The following is a 19,755-nucleotide window of genomic DNA, read 5'->3' as shown; positions in this document are numbered from 1 at the left end:
TAGCCTATTCTGTCCCCAGGTTTGGTAGGTGGACATGTTTAGTTACACCTATACTAATACTTTGTCCTAACCAAGAGAGCTGTTTCCTTTCAAGGAGAAGCCAGTTATGGAGCCATAGAGCCTGGCTTAAATCCCATTTCTGTCACTCATAGGATTTTTGATAAGTTGACTCAGTCATTCTAAGCTTAGTTCCTGATTCTTAAGGTCTTTTGTGGTCTTTTGACAACAGTTTTTTTTTTTTTTTCTCTCTCTCTAAACAGCTTTATTGAGATAAAATAACATATACAATTCATCCATATAAAATGTATAGGCAAAAAACTTTTGCTTAACAGTCTAACCTTAGTATATCAGTTGGTTTGTATTTGTCTAAATGTGTATTTTATCCTAAATAAGATAGATCTCTCTCTCTTTTTTTTTAACATCTCTCATATGGTAGTTTCTAGTACTGCTTAAATGTGACCAACATATGCTTTGTTTTACAGCTTATTCTTCTCTTTGGAGGAATTCCGTACCTCTGGAGACTCTCTGGGTGCTTCTGTGGTTATGCTGGCTTTGGACCAGAGTATGAGGTATGTCATTCATTAGCATATATTTGTCAGTCTTTTCTTCTTCCTTGGCCAGCTTTCTGCTCAAGTTAATTTTTTGGCATCTACCTAATGAAGGCTTCTCTGTGTAGTTCTCATCCACTTATGTTAAGATAATGCACATTACTGTAGTAAACTCCTGAATTTCAATGGCTTATCACAGTAGTTTATTTCTCAATCACATAATAGTCCAGTGTGAGTATTTTGGGAGTCAACAGGTGACATCCTTTTATGTGGTAAGCCAGAGACCCAGTCTTTTCTTATATGGCTCTGCCATTCCCTAAGTTCCCCTATGTTCTCTGCATCCAACAGGCAAAAGGGATGAGAGGGTGGAGAAAGTGCATCCCCTTCTTAACTCCCTTGGCTCTGAAGTGATACCTGTCCTTGGCATTCACGTTTCACTGGTGAACCAGTCATTTAGTCTCAGATGCAAGGGAGCTAGGTAATGTAGCCTCTGGGTAGGCATCTGATTCTTAGAAACCACTCTGTGCAATCAGTGAAAAGTGAAGCATGAATTTTGTTGAACTTAATGCTAAGCAGATCCCTGTGATACACATGTGTAGCAGATACTTTGAACAGAGACAAAATATATCTCCTAGTATCTCCACTGAGCTCCTTGAGTTGGCGGCCCACTCTTCTGGGAATTCTAGGAACGGTGTTGGAATCAAAGCCTTAGACCTGAGACTTTGCCTGTAGTGGATGCTGGGACACTGTTTTTGACTTTTTTTCTCAGTAATTAGTCTGTTCTCTCCTTCCTGTTTATTTGAAATGATGCATCTCTTCAACATGACATGTGTAGGTACCTTGGGCTTTAATTCAGCTCATACTGAGTCACTTTTTGTATACCATTTTCTAAGGAAGCCAAACTCTTAAGACCTCTTCTTCTTGTGATATCTCTGTATCTTTGTAGACATGTCCTGACCTGCCATTGCACTATTGCTGTTTACTTGCTTGTTCTCTGCATTGTTTTGTAAACAGTTTAAGGTGGTTTTCTGTAAACATAACTGGTTCCTAAGAGGCCTTCTTTGACCAATATCAGCTAAAATAGCATCCCTCTATCACTCTTTAGTGAAGCACATCACCTTATTTTATTTTCTTTACAAATGCATTTACCACTGTCTGCATTTATCTTTACTGTCTGAGCCACTAGGGAAGCCCTCCATTTATCTTGTTGTTTATTTGTTTACTTTTGATCTATCACCCTGACAAAACTTTTAGGTTATAAGGGGACAGAGATCTTACATATTTTCTTCACTGCTGTGACTTGTGCCTAGAACAATGCTAGTTACAGAGTAGGTACTTCATAAATATTTGTTGAGTTAATGAACCCAATCTATATACATACATATAAGAATATTCCTTACCTTAACAGGAAGTTTTTTATATAATGTTCTTAGATGTTATCTTTGCATTTAACAATGTTTTAGAGCTCTCTTTCTGTGTATGTAGATCTTCATTTTCTTTGATGGGTGCATGGTACTGGCAGCAGTCCTCACTCTGCGCCATTCTGATAGACACACATTTCAGTTTCCCTGGTTTAGGTAATAACACCAGCCCCTCAGCAGTTTCAAATTTCACTTACCAAAATATGTTATATGTGTAACTGCATAAAGTACAAGTTCCCTGCTAGCTCTTCAGTTCATAAATCGCTGTGCAAATAACAGATGCTCACACAGTGACTGATCACATCACTCTTCAAATTCTGCCAGTGACTGGTCACTGCCCAACTGCTGCTCAGTGGTTCAGAGTGTGCAGTTGTGTTGTCTCCTGTCTCCCAGCTATAAACCCACATGACATTTTACAAAGATGGATCATTGAAAGAGGGAATTGGCCAACAAAGATGAAAGCATAGGGACTTCCCTGGTGGCCCAGTGGTTAAGAGTCTGCCTTCCAATGCAGGGGACGTGGGTTCCATCCCTGCTCCGGGAACATCTCACGTGCCGCAAAGCAACTAAGCCTGTGCGTGACATGACTGGAGAGCCCGCGTGTTCTGAAGCCCATGTGCTACAGCTGGAGAGGAGCCTGCAGGCTGCAACAAAGAGCCTGTGTACCGCAGCTAAGACCCAATGCAGCCAAATGAATAAATACTTAAAAAAAAAAAAGAAAGTAAAGAAATGAAAGATGATAACATTGGTATTGAAATTCACATCTAATGTACATGGTATAGAGGAAATAGCTGACCAAATTTCTACCTGAAACAGCTCTTCTTGGTTTATGTTTTTTCATAGTGTATGAAGTACTAAAATGCCTCTTTCTTGGGTCCCGACAGTACTTATTATATACATGATATTCTTATTTTTGCCATTTGGACAGGGAGAAAATATTATTGTACTATTATTTCATATAACTTATTGTGGAATGGAAAAGTCAGTAATGAAGCAGCATATGAAAATAAAAGTATGTGTGAATATCCATACAGATTTTTCATATAACTAGTGTCCTAGTGATGAATATTTAAGTTAGTTCAATTTTTCTTGATTGCATATAGAGGTGTCCATTGTTGTAGACAGGTTTCAAATCTATAAGAAACCTGAACTAGTACATACCAAAATTAGAAAAGTAGTTTCCTCTGGAGAGAATTTTGGCAATTTTTATTGCCTTATTTTTGCCTATCTCTTAAGAAAATTCAGTAATGAGCATGTACTTCTTATATAATGAAAACCAATTTCTTCACTAAAAAAAGAAGAGAACAAAGTGGACCTCAACCTATCCTTAGGCATAGGTAGTGTGTTTTTCTGCAGGACTTTTTGCTTTCCAGGATTCCCTGATAGCTCAGTTGGTAAAGAATCCACCTGCATTGTGGGAGACCTGGGTTCGATCCCTGGGATGGGAAGATCCCCTGGAGAAGGGAAAGGTTATCCACTCCAGTAAACTGGCCTAGAGAATTCCATGGACTGTATAGTCCAGGGGGTTGCAAAGAGTCAGACACGACTCAGTGACTTGCATTCACTTTTCTGCTTTCCAGAATACCAACAAGTGGTCTCATAATTAGTGTCCTTACTTTTTGACAGTGAGATTTGGCCCAGCCTTTTCCAGCAAGTGCTCAACTTAAAGACTCAGAATGCTCCAGAGTTCTGTTGCCACATTATGAATATGAGCTGGAATGAGTAGGTTCATCTCAGACAAGAGGTGAAGTGTGCCATCAGGCCATTTTGGTCTGGATCACTCCACCCTCATGGCGCAGGACTTTATAATACTCTGTGTCTGGAACCTTAAGTTATTCACTTATGGGGCTAGAGCCCAGATCTTTTTGCCTTTGAGAGGCTATAAGTCAAAACCCTTTCCCCTCACTGCCCAGTAGATCTTGTTTCTAAGATATTTTCTCCTTTCTGAGTTAGAATTAGGGTTCTTCTGAGAAAAGGTCCTGGGCGTTTGTGTATTCTCCAGTTTTCCCAATGTGACTGTCACACCTCCTTTTTTCAACTAGAGTATTAATATCTCCCTTAACTCAATCATCTTCCTTAAATATTAGCTTACAGTTATCTGTTAGAAGTAGAAGGGTCTTAGAAAAGAGTAGTGAAAAGTAGCACTTTGGGATTGGATTATGAAAATCGTTAAAAGCGTAATGAGTTTGCAGTCTTTTAGAGCCATTACAAGTTTTTCAAGTAGAGAAGTGGCGTTTTAGATTCATCTGGTGTGCATGTAGGATGGATTGGAAGGGGAGGGATTGATATTGGCAGGGAATGATGCTGGCTGTTTTAGTGTTTAAGGCAAAATAATTTAAAACACCCTTGGAATCTTAGTGTTTAAGGGGGATATAAGCTCAGTGATTAGGGAATTAGACTTATTAATTAATTAATTATTTGACTACATCACACGTGGGATCTTTGTTGCAGCACCCAGACTCTAGTTGTGGCACATGGACTCTGGAGCTTGTGGGCTTCAGAAGTTGCAGCAAGCATATCCTATACCAACATTACATTATGCTCTGTTATTTAATATGGTTATATATATTTTTTTTTTTGGGGGGGTGTTTTTACATTTTAATATTTAACTTGCAATTTGGTTTTAATTTATTTATTAATTTTTTTCATTTATCTTTATTAGTTGGAGGCTAATTACTTTACAGTATTATAGTGGTTTTTGTCATACATTGACGTGAATCAGCCATGGAGTTACATGTATTCCCCATCCCGATCCCCCCTCCCACCTCCCTCTCCACCCGCTCCCTCTGGGTCTTCCCAGTGCACCAGGCCCGAGCACTTGTCTCATGCATCCAACCTGGGCTGATGAGCTGTTTCACCCTAAATAATATACATGTTTCAATGCTGTTCTCTCGAAACATCCCACCCTCGCCTTCTCCCACAGAGTCCAAAAGTCTGTTCTGTACATCTGTGTCTCTTTTTCTGTTTTGCATATAGGGTTATCATTACCATCTTTCTAAATTCCATAATATGGTTATATTTTTTGAAGATGGGATTCTGACTCAGTAGTTTTGAAGAAGGTCCTGGAATCTGTTTTTTTTGTTTGTTTGTTTGTTTTAAAAAATATCTCATTTTCCATTTGGGGACAAATACTAAAATAAATCACCTGCATGTTGTAGCCAAATCTCCTTTCTTCCTATTCCCTTCTCCCTTTTTCTACGTTTAGAAACATAGTGGCTGCATCTTTACTACCAAATCAAATATGCTTTGGTGGTATGCTCCCATTTAAAAGAATTCAGTTTTAGGGGCTTCCCTGGTGGCACATTGGATAAGAATCTGCCTGCCAGTGTAGGAGACCCAGGTTTGATCCTAGTCCAGGAAGATCCCACATGCCTTGGGGTGACTAAGCCCATATACTGCAACTATTGAGCCTGTACCCTAGAGCCAGTGAGCTGCAACTACTGATTTACCTGCCGCGGCTGCTGAAGCCTGCGAGTCCTATAGCCTGTGCTCCACAAGAGAAGCCACTGCACTGAGAGGCCCACACACTGCAACTGGAGAGTAGCCCGTGCTCACGGCAACTAGAGAAAAACCCATACATCAGTGAAGACCCAGCACAGCAAAAAGTTAATTGATTTTTTTAAAAAAAAGAAAGAATTCAGTTGTCCACTGCGGAGTAAGAGGGAGAGTGATAATGTGGTGGGAGGGAAGGAGAGGGTTCTGTTTGCTCCATTGCCCTTTCCCCCTCCCTACAAGTCCCTTTATGCTAATTAGTCCTTGTTCTCCACTATCATAGGAAAATGTTTGTGAAGAAAAATGAGGCAGTTCTTAGCTTTTTCTTTCCTAAGGATCTGTTGTAAAAGCAATGAAAGGAATCCTTGAGAGCAATTGTCTCTATTGGATTTGGGCTCTGTGAAAGTTTCAGCACACTCTGCCCCACCTGCCCTGGCCCAGCTTTTCTGATGCTCCATTATGTTTCTCCACCTGGTCACAACCAGGCCCATCATCTTGTCATCTTTCACTTTCAGGATGCTGTTTTCTTTCTCCTTGCTTTTTCAAATTGTGTGGAATTCCTCTTTGTCTTTTCTGTTCCACTAATTTATCTCTTTCTTGAGAGTAGCACTCCAAGTCTCATCAGCTTTATAAACCTCTTGAATTCATTAGCGTATGTGGCTGTGTCTCATTTTTAAGTTCTTTTAACCATTTTGTCTGTATGACTTCAAGTTAACTTTCATATGGTGCTTGTGTAATTAAAGAAGTATTTTATTGCCTCCCTATCTTACAAATAAGTCCTGAGGGTGGAGGTGATGTTTTAGACCTTGTGTTACCCATAGAATCAAGCACATTGCTTGAGTTATAGTAAGTACTTAGTGTATACTCATTGATTTGTTCCCTAGTAATTTGTTTGAAGAACGAATTAATATTTAAAAACTGCCTTTTTTTCTCTTGTGTTTAGATCACTCAATCCTTGGTGTTTCTGCTGTTGGCTACACTTTTCAGTGCGTTGACTGGTTTGCCATGGAGTCTTTATAATACTTTCGTGATAGAAGAAAAACATGGTTTCAATCAACAGGTAAAATAGAGAATGCAAATGTTGTCTTTTCAGTGCGAAGATCTTTTGTGCTTTTGTCCTCTGCTAGTAATAATTAAAACGTAATTTGCTATTTTGGAGAAGGAAATGACAACCCACTCCAGTATTCTTACCTGAAGAATCCCATGGACAGAGGAACCTGCCAGGCTACAGTCCATGGGGTCACAAAGAGTCGGACACGACTGAGTGACTAACAACAACAATAATTTGCTATTTTAGAGCATGAATTAATCTAGAAAAAAGGAACTGCAGATATGGTAAAGATCATAGTTTAAGGTCTTGCCATAAATTCTTCTACTACTAACGTCTAGTGTTTTTCAGCTAATAACGTTTAAATAAGTTTATTTTAAACTGTAAAATGCAAGGCATTGACTTATTGTCTTAGGCTACCTGTTGTCATATAGGCTTTATATGACTGCCTTTTCATTTTTAAACTTGCTTTAATGATATATCCTTTGCTATTCACTCATTATTTTAAAAGCAGTTTCTTAGTCTCTTATGATGACTTTTTATTTTTTCAGACTTTGGGGTTCTTCATGAAAGATGCGATCAAGAAATTTGTTGTGACTCAGTGCATTTTATTACCTGTATCTTCACTTCTACTTTACATTATTAAAATTGGGGGAGACTATTTTTTTATTTATGCCTGGCTGTTTACGCTAGTTGTATCTCTGGTGAGTGAAATCTTTGTTTTGATTTTCTTTTACAAAGCGTACCTTGGTGAGAAAACTGTGACTTAATCTTTGTTAGCATCTATACGGTCCTTAAGAAGCAGAAGAAATATAAATAGGTGCTCATATAAATTCCCCTTTTATTTTCTGCTTTTAGCTATAGAAATAGGAGAGCTGACTCTGACCATAGATTTTCTTCTCCTTATACTGACTCTTACAGATTCTAGAAGCTAGTTGTTAGTTAGTTTTAATTATCCAGTTGTCAGGCAGTTTGGGGCTGTGCATTTGTGAGTTGCCACCAGAGTGATGACTGACAATTTTGATGACCCTTGACTGAGCTCCAGTGTCTAAACACTGTGGATATTTTGAAGAGAGAACAGATGTAAGTGGGATGAGAAGAAGAAAGCATAACTGCATTTGCTTTCTTCTGCCCTCCTTCCCCGCCTTTCCCTTCCTCCTCCTTCCCTTTTCCTGTTACCTCTTCTTCCCCGTCCCCTGTGCCCATCCCTTCTCCCTGTCTCCTCCCTTCTCTCCCCTGCAGCTCCCTTTTCTTCCTTCTCATCCTCCTCCCTCCCCTTCTTCCTCTCCTCTCCCCCATGATCCCTGCCTCACCTCTTCTTTTCCTCTTCTCTTTCTCAAATTCTAAACTGCTTCATGGTACAAACACTACTACAACAGAATCAAAATGGTCTATTAACAGCCCCCAGAAAATGCCACCTATCAGCTGCACTCATGATGAGGTTACTATGGTGCTCATTGCTTTACTTCCAGCCAGTGGATTATAACTACAAAACGGGTGTTAGTTGGACTTACAAATATATGTTGTATGGCTAATTGAAATGAGAGGAGAGAGAGCACAAGAAATGCTCCCAAGATGCTTAAAGAAGTGCTGTTTCAGCCAGTGTGTACGCTTGTGAGCTGCAGGTCATTAGTGTTAGCAGGCAAATTAAGCTCTAGTAGTTCTTTTTTTAGCAAACACTTCAAGTCTATTATGATTACCCTGAAAGAATTCCAAGTTATGATGGGCTTATGAAGTGTCAGAAATACCCAAGATAGTTTTGAGCAGACCACTTGGCTTCTTAATTATTATCATCTAGGGACTACTCATTTTGATTTGTTTCATCAAACACATATTAAATGCTTACTGTCTGATACTATTTGGGGCTGGGAATACCAGAACAAATAAGATAAGGTCCCTGCTTTCAGGGCTTGGAATTACATAATTGTTTTTGTATTGAATTTGTATAGTGAGTTGTTTCTCTTTAAGGACATAATCAGGTTGATCTAACATTTGCTTTTCAGGTGCTTGTCACCATCTATGCTGATTACATTGCCCCTTTATTTGACAAATTCACCCCGCTTCCTGAGGGAAAGCTGAAACAAGAAATCGAAGTCATGGCGAAGAGTATTGACTTCCCTTTGACTAAGGTGTATGTTGTTGAAGGTAAGGCTCCCTGGGGTAAGAAGGTTTTATTTGAGTAATTTGTTTTAGTTGAGTACTTTATTCTTAAAACTTTAATAAAAGAGCACATCAGTTGGTTTTGGGGGGTGGGTGTTTGTTTTTGTCCTTTCAAGAGTAGGATTTTCCATTTTGGCTTTTGAAGATTTATGAGAATTGATAACATAGTCCAGGGATAGAAACTGGTGGCCTGATGCCAAATCCTGCTCTTGCCTCTAGCTGCATTTGTTTGGCTTTACAGTATTGTTAATTCTGGGTCAAGGCCTTTTTCAGTCCTTGTTATGTCATGATACTAGACTGATTTATTCACTTCTGTTACCTACCTGGCTTCTTTAGGTAATTGAACTGGACTCTTGCTTTGTCAGATTCCATTTGGCACTGGTTTGGGGGCTTGGAAACAAAACCAGTGTTATTGGCTTTATCTCCCCCAAGAAGACTTCCAATGTTCTGCTAGACTCTGATTTCACCTGTAAATTACCCAAGGCTGGTACCACTGAATACTTTATGTTAGTTATATTCTGCTTTTCTGATGATTACTTTTGAGAGTTAAGCTATCTATGTTAGCTTGTGTAAGACTACTAAATTCTCAAGGAGTCTTTCATCAAGGAAAGATGAGTTAACAGTAACCAGAAGAGTAAAGAAATCTTAGACATTTGGTGGCCAACTGAAGGCACAATTGGAACGTGTCTTTGGGGAAATGGTAGAAAAATAAGCCAATGCATACTACTTCTTTAGCCTCTGAGATTATTATTCTTTTAATTAATATTAAACCAGTAGCACAATGATGAGTGTAGTAGAACAATCTCTGAGGCACTTTTACTGAGGGAGCAACCTAAGTTGCTGGCCACTTAAGTTATAATCAGAAAATGTAAATGCTAATACTATGACAATAGAGGTAATTGAGAAGATATGTGAAATATACTATCAGTACTATATGATGTTAGCTGAAATAGAGAAGGCTTTATGGAAGGTTATTTGGGACTTTGTGGGAAAATCAAGATTTGAGTAGGTGGGGATAGCATTTCAGAGGTCAGGTTGTAGAGCCAATAGGCTTGGATTTAAATTCTAGTTCTATCACACAGTCCCTTTTTGACTTTGGGGAACTTACCTCTGCTAAACAGAAGTTACTCATCTGTAATGCATATTTTTGTTGTTGTTAATAATGGTAACAGTCCTCAAAAATATTTTGAGTGAATGAATGTTGTCACTAACAGCAACACATATAATGGATTTGTAAACTGAAAGGAAAAACCAAGTGAAAAACTAATAGTCTTGATCTTAGAAAATATCAGGGAGCAAGTACTGCACAGAGAATTAAACTGGTGTGAAGTGACGAAGAATGACTGAGTAGATACTTTAGATTAGGTCATTAGACAAGACTTCTCCAAGCAAATGAATTTAAACTGAGATCTGAAGGAAGGAGACATCCATGGGGAGACTATCCAGAGCTTGGTATCTTCAAGAAACAGAAAAAAGTTGAGTGTGGCTGCCGCATGGCAGGAAAAGTGTTTTGACATAAAATCTGAGACATAGGCCAGAGTCAGACCACACAGGCCTTTATAAATCAGGGTGAGAATCTTGAATTTTCAGTCCACAGATAAGCTGTGGAAGGTTTTAGGCAGGAAAGTGACATGGCCTGGGTTTTTACTTTTTAACCTATCTCAGGTTGCCATACAGAGAAGGTGGTAGGGAGGCGAGGGCAGAAGCAGGGTGAGCAGTTAGAGGCTGGTGCCATTCAGGAGAGAAGGTTAATTAGGCCAGAGCAGTCTATCCTGAGGGCTCAGTGGTAGAGAATCCACCTGCCAGCCTGGGAGACCTGGGTTCCATCCCTGGATCAGAAAGATTCCCTGGAGGAAGAAGTAGCAGCCCACTCCAGTATGCTTGCCTCGGAAATCCCATGGACAGAGGAGCCTGGTGGGCTACAGTCCATGGAGTTGCAAAGAATTGGACACAATTTAGCGACTGAACCACAACAGTAGTAATTGATGGAGAGAAGTGGGTGTATCAAGGATGTGTTTTAGAGGTAGGGTTGATGGAATTTGATAATAGATGACATGTAAAAGAATAAGGGAGCTAGAGACCTTAAAGATAATGACTTAGATTTTTGGCCTAAGCAGTTGGATAAATGGTAGGCTACTGAGATGGGAGAAAACTGGGAGAAGAACAAGTGTGTGAGAGTTGGAGTTCTGTTAGGTGTGTTATAATTTGAGATACCTATTGAATATCATACTGGAGTTCAACAAGCAATAATTAGTTGTAAGTCAGCCATAGAAACCAACTATGGCTAATTTAACATGAAAAATTCCTTTTGAAACAATATTTTATAACTCACAAGGTCACAGGAAAGTTAAATTTGCCAAACTTGGGAAATGGGCTCTTCCCCGGGAGACTAGGAACTCAGAATCACCCTGAAGAACCAGTCTGGTGAGGACACTGCTGTTGGAATTTAGCAGTTTACATCTCTAACATCCCTCCCACTAGTACCTGCAGAATTAATTTCTCACTGCCTTGCTTCCTCATGTAATTAGCTACTATTCAGAGTCCCCAGTGGGTGCATCTGATGGACTGAGCCAGGGCACTGGACTAACTGTCAGGAGTGCTGGGGAAGCAGATATCTAGCTTTTTTCGATTTCTTAAATGAGAAGCAGTCTCTCACAAGTCTTGCATGATGCTAAATTCCCTAAACTCTGCAAGGGGGTTTGAATACTGGTCAGGGAAAAAATGACATGTGAGAATATAAACAGGAAAGATGTACTATAGACATTCTTGTGGAGATGTAAGCATGTCAAATAGGCAGCTGGATATATGACTCCAGAGTTCTAGGGAGAGGCCAGGGCTGGACATAGTGGTCTGAAAAGTATCTGACATGTAGATACTTCCATGGATGAGGGCGTTCAGAGAGGAGAAGGGGGCTCAGGTCAGGGTCAGCAGAGGGGGAAAGAGCAGGCAAAGGAGGCTGAGGAGGAGAGACCACTGAGGTAGGAAGAAAATGAGGAGAAGATGGTATTTCTTTTGGGATAAGAGAAAAAAGTGTTTCAAGGAGGGAATGGCCAACTGTGTCAGATGCTGCTGAGAGGTTGATTAAGATAAGACATCATTAAAAAAAGATGAAGAGACAGCCGGCAGTGCCGTACAGTCACATAGGACATTTTGGTGTTCAGAATTCTCAGATACATTACTTCATACCTCAAATGGTACGATAAATCTATTCAGTAAACAAGCATTATTGAGTAAATGCTACATGCAAGGCACAGTGATACAAGAGCTTATTGTCTTAAACTTTAGTGAGTATAACAATTCCCTGGAAAATCTGTTAAAAGATTCCTTGGCCCCATTCCCAGACATTTTGACTTATTGGATATTTCTGCTGTTTACATCTAACAAGTACCTGTAGGTGGTTTTGGTGTAGGCATTCTTTGGGCCATACTTTGAGATCCTTGGGCCAGTGGGAGATACTAAGACATTAATTTCGTTTTGCTTATCTGCCTACTTCCATAGATAACTTCAGGTAACTTCTAAGAAATATTTTTAAATTAATTAAAAATTTTGAAAAAATAGGAATGAGATAGAAATATAAGATGCAGATACACAACTTTGCAGATACACAACTTTGCAGATGCTAAGATCCTATATCATTGATAAAATTGGACCACATGTTTGGCTCTTAACTTCCAGGCAATCAAACCAAAAAGTCCTAGCCTCATATCATAAACATGAAAATAAAGCTTAAAGAAATTAAGAAAATTTCTTGCATTTATATGAATAATACATGGCAGAGTCAAGATTTGAACTTAAAGTTTATCATTAACCAATTAATTCACTGCACATGGCAGGACATAAAATATAATGAAAATAAAGAAAAATATAAAGAAGAAAATAAATATCAACCATAGTTTAGCTATTGTTAGCCACTGCTAAAAATTTAGAGCTTTTTTTTTTCCAGTTGATTTTAAGATAGTTTTAATTTTTTCTGATTAAATAAGTATACTTTAAAAGCTTTGGAAGAGAAGAAAGTATAAAGGAGGGAGCAAAAACCCATGTTTCTATAAGCCAGTGATAAACACTTCAGTATTTTAATATATTTCTTAATAGGCTTGTGTTAGGCTTTTCTATTTACATGTACATTTTTTCACAACAGTAATGGGACTTTGTATACATGAGGTTTTATATCCTTTTCAGTATGTTGGTGAGCTTTTCCAATCTTGTTAAAATATTTCAATAGTATAGTTTTTTTCTGGCTGCCTAAAATTCCAACTCATAGCTTTATCATAATTGAATCATTCCATGACCATTGGATATTTAGGCTTTATTTATTTATTTGTTGTTAGAAAGCTGCAATGAGCTTAAATATTTGTTGTTAAGACTGAAGAGAAACAGACACTCTCCACTGCTGGTGGTGATTTACGCTGATATAATATTCTTCAGGTATTAAACAATTTGAAAATGTTAACGTCCGTGCTAGTAATTCAGTTTCTAGGCATCTCTCCAAAAGACCCCAGGCTTTTTAATTATTTTCCGTGCTTTGAACTGTCTTTTCCTCAGGATCTAAACGCTCTTCCCACAGCAATGCTTATTTTTATGGCTTCTTCAAGAACAAGCGAATAGTTTTGTTTGACACTCTACTAGAAGAGTATTCTGTACTAAACAAAGACATCCAGGAGGAGTCTGGCATGGAACCCCGCAATGATGGAGAAGGGGACAGTGAAGAAATAAAAGCTAAAGTTAAAGTGAGTTCTTCTTTTCCTAAGAGACCCTGGCTTAGTTTTTATAAACAGTTTCTATGACAACTCAAAATAATATTAATTTCTATGTAGTGAGTGTTGAACTCAGGGAGACTATCAAATAAAAATATAACTGCCCCTTTATAATTGTGGTATTTGGGAAAGAATATCACTGTTGTTACATGTTAACTAGCTTTCAAGTTTTCACAGAATGTGCACAAGTATAAGACAGGAAAATTTGTATGATTATAAACTGTCTAAAAACAGGGACTTTATATATAATTCCTGATATGTTTATGATTGAAGAATTCCCACAGACAAGACAAAGAGGAGATAATAATCATCTCATTTTTAACTTCACTGAGATGTAGTAATTATAGTCTTTGGTGATGGAGACTTAAATCTGAATCCTGGTTGTCATTTAGTAGCTGTGCATTTTGGAGTGTATACTGTGTAACTTGGTCAGTTTTCTTTTGTTTGCTTAACAAACATTTATGAATTGTAAACTCTGCTGAGATACTTTCTTTGGAATTCAAAAACGAAGAGGGAAACCTTGCTGTCAAGGAGCTTATAGTCTAAAGGGGAGAAAATCATACAAGCACAGCTCCATATGGTGGGTGCTGCAGCGAAGCTATATATACTTGTGAGAGCATAAGAAATGCAGTGAGAGCCTAAGAGAAGACATTTCTTTAATCTGACCTTATAGTCTGAGAAAGCTTCTTCTGAATCTTCTCCTAGATGAGGTCAACTGATGGTAATTAGCAAAATCTAAAGTATACCAAGACTAAATGGGGAAGGGGAGACAGTGATAAGAAAACAATACATGTTTAATCAGAAACAGTCTCTAGTAGTTGCATATGTGATGGGATGTGCCATTGGCTTTGATGGCATTCAGAAATGATTTGAGATCTGTGTAACTGTGCAAATAAGTTAAGCTGTCTAAAGCTTTGATTTCTTAACTGATAGACAATGCCAGCAGGGTCTCTCATCTTGAAACTATTGACATCTTGGACCAAATAGTTTTTCACTGTGGGAGGCTGTCTTGTGCCTCATGAGATGTTTAGCAGCATCCTTGGCCTCTCCCTACCAGGTGCGGGTATCAGTCCCTCCTTTCCCAGCAATTGTGACCATGGAAAATGTCACTAGATATTCCTAGATGTCCCCAGGGTTGGGAGAGAAGAGGCAAGATCACTGCTAATTGAAAAACACTGAGATAAAGATGCCTACCTTTTAGGGTTGTGGAGATTCAATGAAATAATATATGTGAAAAACCTGTGTACTCTGAGTACCAGTGGAAAAAACTATTATCATTGAGCATCTGTTTTGATTTTAAAGAGACAGTCTAATAGAGTGCCTGGACTGTTATAAATATCTAGACTGTTATAAATATCACAAAATGTGAAGGGGTTAAATAGCACTGGATGAGGGTTAACTCTTTGGATTGTATTTTTTTTTTAAGTAGATTTATTTTATCAGGCTACTGTGATAAAAGTCATTTTGATCTGACCAACATCATAGGATTTTAAGCTAGGAAGAGCTCTTAAGGTCATCTTATAGATAGGAAAACTGAAGCCCAGAAAGAGTAACCAAGTAAGAACACTGGGGAATCATGCACGTTCAGCAAGTCAACCTGCTGAAGTGGTATCTACATACAGGGTAGATGACTATAGTCGACCTGGGTGTTAGATAGTGGTCTGCTGGTTTCAAGCAATCTAATGAAATTACTGACCTTTAGTATCTATGAGACTCTGGAGGAAGAAATGACAACCCACTCCAGTATTCTTGCCTGGAGAATCCCATGGGCAGAGGAGCCTGGTGGGCTACAGTCCATGGGGTCACAAAGAGTCAGACATGACTGAAGTGACTTACGTGCATAACACAGTATCTATGAGAACAGTATTCTTTGGTTTAGATCTTAGAAAAGGTTAGTCTTTTGAACTGTGTTGAATGGAGTTTGAATTATTTTGTTAGCTTCTTGAAGAGCCTGCTTTATTTCATTGATACCTGCAAAAATTTTATTTTTTAAATTAAAAAAAATCATTTTATTTGCGGTTGTGCTGGGTCTTCATTGCTGCATGCAGGCTTTCTCTAGTTGTGGTGAGTGGAGGCTACTCTTTGCTGTGGTGTGCGACCTTCTCATTGCTTCTCTCGTTGTGGAGCACAGGCTTCAGTAGTTGTGGCACGTGGGTTCAGTAGTTATGGCATACAGGCTTAACTGCACCTCAGGATGTGGAATCTTCCCAGAGCAGGGATTGAACCGGTGTCCCCTGCTTTGGCAGGCGGATTTTTATCCACTGTACCACAAGGAAGTCCAGATGCAAATGTTTTAGCGTCTATATATAAATTACATAGTCCTACCCCAGAGAACCTGTAGTAGAGGAGACTAGATTTGGCTCATAGTTTAAGGCAGGGGGTGGTAAATAAGTGGCTGAAATTGTGTGACTTTTAGAAATTCAGAAATGAATGCAGATTCTAATGGTCAGACAGATTTCTTAAAAGAGAGGATATTTGAAGTAGGCAGAATTTTGATTTGGGGCTGGAGCTTTTCAGGATGAAGATATATAATGAATAAAGCTATAAAAACAACTGCACAATGGCTACTCTAAGACTAATGAATAAATGGATTCTTGTAGAAGGGGATAGAAAGGTAGGCCAAGACCAGTTTGTAAAGTACTTCTTCCTGAAGACATTCTAGTGGTTGTTTTCAGTGACCTGGAAAGTTTCAACTGATTTGGGTAAAGGCCAAGGGGCTTCTCTGGTGTTTCAAATGGTAAAGAATCTGCCTGCAATGCGGGAGACCCAGGTTCGATTCCTGGGTCAGGAAGATCCCTTGGGAAAAAGAGTCCAAAGTTTGTTTTAGGAAGTTTAAGATTTGATGGCAACATATATGATAGAGCAAAGATTAGAGGCAAAGGGGACTGCTAGGGACTTACTGCATCAAGATAACCCAGATAGGCATGAAATAAAGGCCTACACCAGAGTGAGAGGTCAGAATAAGTGAGAAGTCGTAATAAAAGATGGACTTACGGTGATTGCTATTATGGAGACTGAAGGAGAAAGTCAAAGATTGACCCAAATCTCATGTATTGCTTTTCATTGCATGTATACAGGTGAGGTGATTTTGGTAGGATATCAATATTTGAAATTTGAATGGCTATATGTGTATTAATGTATATTAGGAAAAAGATCAAACTAGTGTATCATGATTTCATGAAAGTTGTCGTTTGGGATAAGGCTAAGTTTTAAAAAGTGAATTTATTTTTTAAAAGATATTAAATAATTACACAGCAAATACACAAGTGTGGCAGAAGTTTAGGACATGGTGGTTTATTCAGCACTTGCTACTGTATACCTACTACGTATTGATACAACACAGTGGGGAATGCAGAAATGGTTTTAAGTCTGGATAGTGTAGAGAAGATGAAGTGTTTCAATTTGAGCAGATGTTTAAAGAAAAAAAATAAATCCCTCTTCTTAGAGATAACTATTATTAACAATTCAATGAGTATCTCCATACTGGCTATTCACATTTTAAAAGATGTCTAGGAAACTTTCTCCCAGCAGTTTGTCCTTCAGAAGACAAATTCAGTAATTAGAACAACCTGTCTCAAAAGCATTTTAAGTGAAAGGAAAATTTTAAATATATAAAAACTGTCCTTTTATAGAAGAAAACAAGTATTTCCCCAGCAAGAGCTAGGGTCATGTGGATGTCTTCCCAGGTGATAAGTATAATAGAAAAAGGACAAGATCCAGAGGTATGAGTTTGGGTTTTACCCACTGCTTATCAGCATGATAATCTTAAGATATTTTAACTTCCTGGCATCCATCATCTCTAAAATGAAGATAATACTTCCCATCTTGCCCAGCTTGCTGTTGTGACGATCAAATGAATCAGCATGTGAATTTTATTTTATGAAAAGGAAAGTGCTATAGAAAAAAGAAAGATACTTATTTTTTTTTCTTATATGTGAAATTAACATGGGAAAAGAAAATCCAATTTTATCTAAGAATCTACCCCAAATAAACAGGTTTCATTTTTGCAAAAAATGACCCTTATTTAAGCTCTTGTTATTCCATATCTTTGAACATGACTCCGTGGAGTTCTGAATAGCTTCCTAAATGCAGACGTCAAACCAAGATACAAGAACCTATGTTTTCTAATAGAGACCTGCTTGTTTTATAAAAGAATTAATTCATAGTTCAGATTAAGGCTGATGATAGCTGCCTTGCAGTAGTGGAGATTAACTGTAAAATATCTAATAATACAATGTCTGGTACATAGGTCTTTTAATGAATGGAAACTGTTAACCATTATTATTAAACATAGCAGCCTATTTTGCTTATTACTAAAGTAATAGATAAATTAGAAAACATGAATAATCCAACTAGCCATAAACATCTTGCTATATGTATTTCTGTTTTTTTAATTAAAAATCACTTTTCCTCTTATTGGGTATATGGGTTTCCAGTTTTTTGCTGTTAAAAATATTCTTGTAATGAATATTTTTGTATGGAAATCTTCAGTTGCATCTCTTAATTCCCCCCTTAGAATAGATGTCTGTTAATTAGTGCTTTGTTCTCCCCTCTTGATGGCCATTGCCTGAAGGTACAGGTACACGTGTCTCTGAGCCATTTAAGAAACTAGGCTAGTTAGCTCATTCTTTTTTGTTTGTTTGTTTTTTTTGTTTTTTTTTTTGTGTGAGTTAGCTCATTCTTTACTTTCTCTACCAAATGTATTCTGACCTAGATTCTCATGTTTAAAAGGAAAAGAGATAGTGAATGTAAAAGCTGTCTTGCCAATCACTTCTAATCTATCCCTCTTTTTCATGCATCTACCCAGCCTCGTTTTTAAGTGATCATTTTCCTTAAAAATTAGGAATTGGTGAAGAAATGGAAAACTGGTAGAATATCTAGATTCCAGTATTTTGCTGCCTGTGTTCCCATTAGGTTGTGTTTTTCTAAGGTGTATAAAACAAAATCAGTTCCATGTTCATCTGTTTGTACTTCACTTTTTTAAGTAGCTGGAGTTTATTTCAAAACCATTAGCCTTCACTTTCTAGGATATATATTCTCTCATTGTTTGCTGCAGAACTGATATGTCTCCCATAGATGAAGCTTTTTTTTAAGCTTTTTTATTATTTTGTTTAAATCTTTATATCTTTGTTGACATTTTATTTGTTTGATGTCTTAATTGATAATGATGTGTTAACATTCTCTATTATGATACATTTGTCAGATTTTCTTTGTATATCTGATAATTTTGAATGACTATATCCTGAGGTGTTAGTATTAGGAACATACAAATTTAGAATTATGTGTCCTCCTGGTAAATTGAATCTTTTATCATTCTTTTGTGACTTTCTTTAGTAATCCTTTTTGCCTTTAAGTTGATTTTGTCTGGTGTTAATACAGTGACACCAGATGCCTATCGGTTAATATTTGCTGGATGTCATCCTTTAACTTTTTAATAATAGTATTGAGATAGAATTTACCATTGTAACCATTTTAAAGTGTACAATTTAGTGTTTTTTAAAGTATATTCTTAATGTGCAGCCATATCACTTTATGGCTGCACCATAATATGGTGATATGGATATCACCATATCACTTTCATCCTTTTACTTTTAACCTTACCATGTATCTTTGTCTCATACACAGGTATACTTTGTTCTTATGATTGCTTTTAAATCCAAACTGACACTATCTTTTTTTTGATGAGCTTTGTTTGTTCATATATATTGTGATTACTGACATATTTGGAATTATTTCTGCCATATTATTTTATGGCCTTTTTCCCCTTTATCCTTTTTATATCCCCCCACCCCACCACTACCCTAAACATACACATACCTCCTTCTGCTTTATTTTTAGAACTGATGGAAGGTTTTTAAAAAAGTATATTTGAGTTTTCATTTAGGTTTGAAGGTTCATATGTGACTATTCTTTTATGGTTGCTGTTAAAAATAAATCATGCCCACAAAGCCTAAAATCTTAAAATATACAGTATCTTCACTGCTTCCTAAACAATCCAGGAACCTTAATAAACAGTTGATCTAATTACTCCTTTCATGTTATATTTTAGTTTTATCTTGTTTATTTTTCTTTTCTTTTTTTTTTTTTTTGGCTGCATGCAGCATGTGTGATCATAGCTCCCCAACTGAGAATCAAACCCACGTCCCCTGCAGCAGAAACATGGAGTCTTAACCACTGGATCACTAGGGAAGTCCCTCACACCTTCCTTTTAGAAATTACTTTGGTTCTTCCAGAAGTATATGCTTTAGAAATTTCTTTGGGAATTTCTGGTTTTGTTTTTATTTTGCTCTCATTCTTGATGTCAATTCAAGATTAACAACTATTCATCCTAG

General features: G+C 37.6%; 1 protein-coding gene across 1 annotated transcript in view; it reads left to right on the top strand.

Annotated features, from left to right (window-relative positions):
* ZMPSTE24 (zinc metallopeptidase STE24) overlaps positions 1–19,755 on the top strand; it is a 42,907-nt gene that overhangs the window by 9,851 nt on the left and 13,301 nt on the right. Inside the window, exons 3-7 of the mRNA XM_043877428.1 lie at positions 483–569; positions 6,405–6,521; positions 7,061–7,213; positions 8,513–8,654; positions 13,212–13,396. Coding sequence (XP_043733363.1) covers positions 483–569; positions 6,405–6,521; positions 7,061–7,213; positions 8,513–8,654; positions 13,212–13,396 — 684 coding nt within the window. The remainder of the gene's footprint in view (positions 1–482; positions 570–6,404; positions 6,522–7,060; positions 7,214–8,512; positions 8,655–13,211; positions 13,397–19,755) is intronic.

This window comes from Cervus elaphus, chromosome 20 (assembly GCF_910594005.1).
Source record: "Cervus elaphus chromosome 20, mCerEla1.1, whole genome shotgun sequence".
Lineage (NCBI taxonomy): Eukaryota > Metazoa > Chordata > Mammalia > Artiodactyla > Cervidae > Cervus > Cervus elaphus.
This window is presented reverse-complemented; position numbering and strand designations above follow the sequence as displayed.